Source organism: Rhamphochromis sp. 'chilingali', assembly GCF_963969265.1.
Source record: "Rhamphochromis sp. 'chilingali' genome assembly, chromosome: 18".
Classification (NCBI taxonomy): domain Eukaryota; kingdom Metazoa; phylum Chordata; class Actinopteri; order Cichliformes; family Cichlidae; genus Rhamphochromis; species Rhamphochromis sp. 'chilingali'.
In genome coordinates, this window is record NC_137945.1 from 32,108,438 (window position 1) to 32,110,574 (window position 2,137).

The 2,137-nt window shown below is 50.9% G+C and overlaps 1 protein-coding gene across 1 annotated transcript; it reads right to left on the reverse strand.

Annotated features, from left to right (window-relative positions):
- Positions 1–356: 356 nt before the first annotated feature.
- LOC308385897 (uncharacterized protein) lies at positions 357–1,842 on the reverse strand (the record flags this gene model as incomplete). The annotated part of the gene is made up of 3 exons (XM_080865090.1): positions 357–473; positions 526–1,341; positions 1,372–1,842. The coding sequence occupies 3 exons, from the start codon at positions 1,840–1,842 to the stop codon at positions 357–359; spliced, it is 1,404 nt and encodes a 467-aa protein (XP_080721216.1).
- Between the last annotated feature and the right edge of the window lie 295 nt (positions 1,843–2,137).

The following is a 2,137-nucleotide window of genomic DNA, read 5'->3' on the forward strand; positions in this document are numbered from 1 at the left end:
ACCTTCACAGGCGGGTCGCAAGCTCAGTGTGTCTGAAGCGCTTAAGAAAAAGTCGCTAAGACCCACCACGTCACCCTGTTTGCGTGCCTGCGCACGTGTCACAGCACACACGGGAAACAAAGGAACAGCATTTGATGTAGCACAAGCGAAACCACTATTATCTGTAAGTGGTATATCAACTACTTCTGGCGACGGAAAAACTGTGCAGCCAGCTAGATCGTTTCCCAAAATGATGTCAATACCTGCAACCGGTAACTGGGGTCGCACCCCAAGCTTAACCTCACCAGACAAAAACTGAGACGAAAGCTGCACCAAATGTAAAGGAACCCGTATTACACACATCCTAACTCCCCAGGCTAACACATCAGCCCCACAATAGGATTGAGCTGAAAACGGTAAAACCCCCTCACGAATGAGCGACTGTTTCGCACCAGTGTCTCGCAAAATACTGACAGGAGCCCGCCGATCTTCCCCTATCAAGGAAACAAAACCGTGTGACACAAATGGCTTAAACTCCTCATCTACCTTATCATTTTCGGGTACCATCACCTCCCCCAAAGGAGGAGGGTTTATCTGTAGAAGGTTTATTGGGGAAGGAGATGCACCCTTCCTGGTCATTTCTTTTCTTTTCAGAGCAGGGCAAACCGCAATAAGGTGTCCCTGCTCATGGCAAAAAAAACACACGCGGTTCTCAACGGATGAGGGGATGGCACGGCGGGTGCCCCTTGGAGACCATCGGGGCGGGGGGCCACCGGAAGACGAAAAACTCTGAGCAGGAGCCGAAAACACCACTTTATGTGTCAACACAAACTCATCAGCCCGTATAGCAGCAGCGGCGAGAGTCGTAACCTTCTGTTCGTTTAAGTAGGTTACCACAGTGTCTGGTAGTTGATTTTTAAACTCTTCTAACGTCACCAACTCACGCAGGTCTTCCAAGGTTTTTACTTCTGTAGCATGACACCACTTATCAAACAGAGTTTTCTTTTCTCTGGCAAACTCCACATAGGTCTGGTTGGCGGATTTTTTCCCATCCCTAAATCTCTGCCTGTAAGCCTCTGGCACAAGCTCGTAAGCGCGTAGGACAGCAGCCTTCACCGTATCATAGTCAAAACTGTCCTCCAGAGAAAGAGCGGTGCATACCTCTTGAGCTTTCCCCACCAATCTACATTGGAGTAAAAGAGACCACACATCCTTTGGCCAGTGCAGCGCACCTGCGATACGTTCAAACACTGTGAAATACGAATCCACCTCAGTTTCCCGAAACGCCGGCACCATTTTGATGTGTTTACTCACATCAAAGCCACCACCTGGCATCGGGGCCGGTGGCTGCGGAGATGGCGACTGCGGGGATGATGACTCCGGGGAGGGTACCTGCGGGGATGATGACTCCGGGGAGGGTACCTGCGGGGATGGTGACTGCGGGGCTAACCGAGGTACAGGAGGGCTGGCAGACACAGAGGCTCCCCTCTCTACCTCCAGAGCCCTGATCCTCAAGTGCATAGCGTCCACCTCCAACTGCTGTTTCTTTAGCTCCACCTCCTTAATGCGCAGCGTTAACCGCAGCTCCTCCACAGAAGGGCTAGGTGGAAAAGGGAGATTTTTCAGTGGGGCAGAAACACCAGCAACAGCCCCCAGCTCAACCCCCCCTGCAGGACCCGGCTCACCAAACAACCCCCTGTCCGTCAACTGGACACACAGGAGCTCCCTAAGCTCTTTCTTCTTCGCAGTCAACGGCACAGTCACATCAAAGAATTCAGCAACAAGCAAGAGGTCAGCCTTTTTACACCTGTCCAACTTCTCCGCAGACGGACTCAGAGTGAAGTCCTCCAACTTAAACTCCATCCCAACACACACCCCCCACACAAGAAAAAACCGCCAACCAAGAAAACAAGCCACAAAAAGAACCACCAAAGGGACGAGCCCCCAATATGTTACGTTCTGGTCCCGGCAAGCAATCAAACGCAACAAAAGTTTCGCCCCACTCACTTCCCACCCACGCACAAACCCCAACAAAGACACCTTTGTCAAGTATTTAAGCAGCCATTTATTTTCATCGGCAGTGAGCAATGCCAAAACAATAAACAAAACCCCCTAAAACCCACTCCCTACACTTCCCTAGAAAAAAAGAAAAACAAAA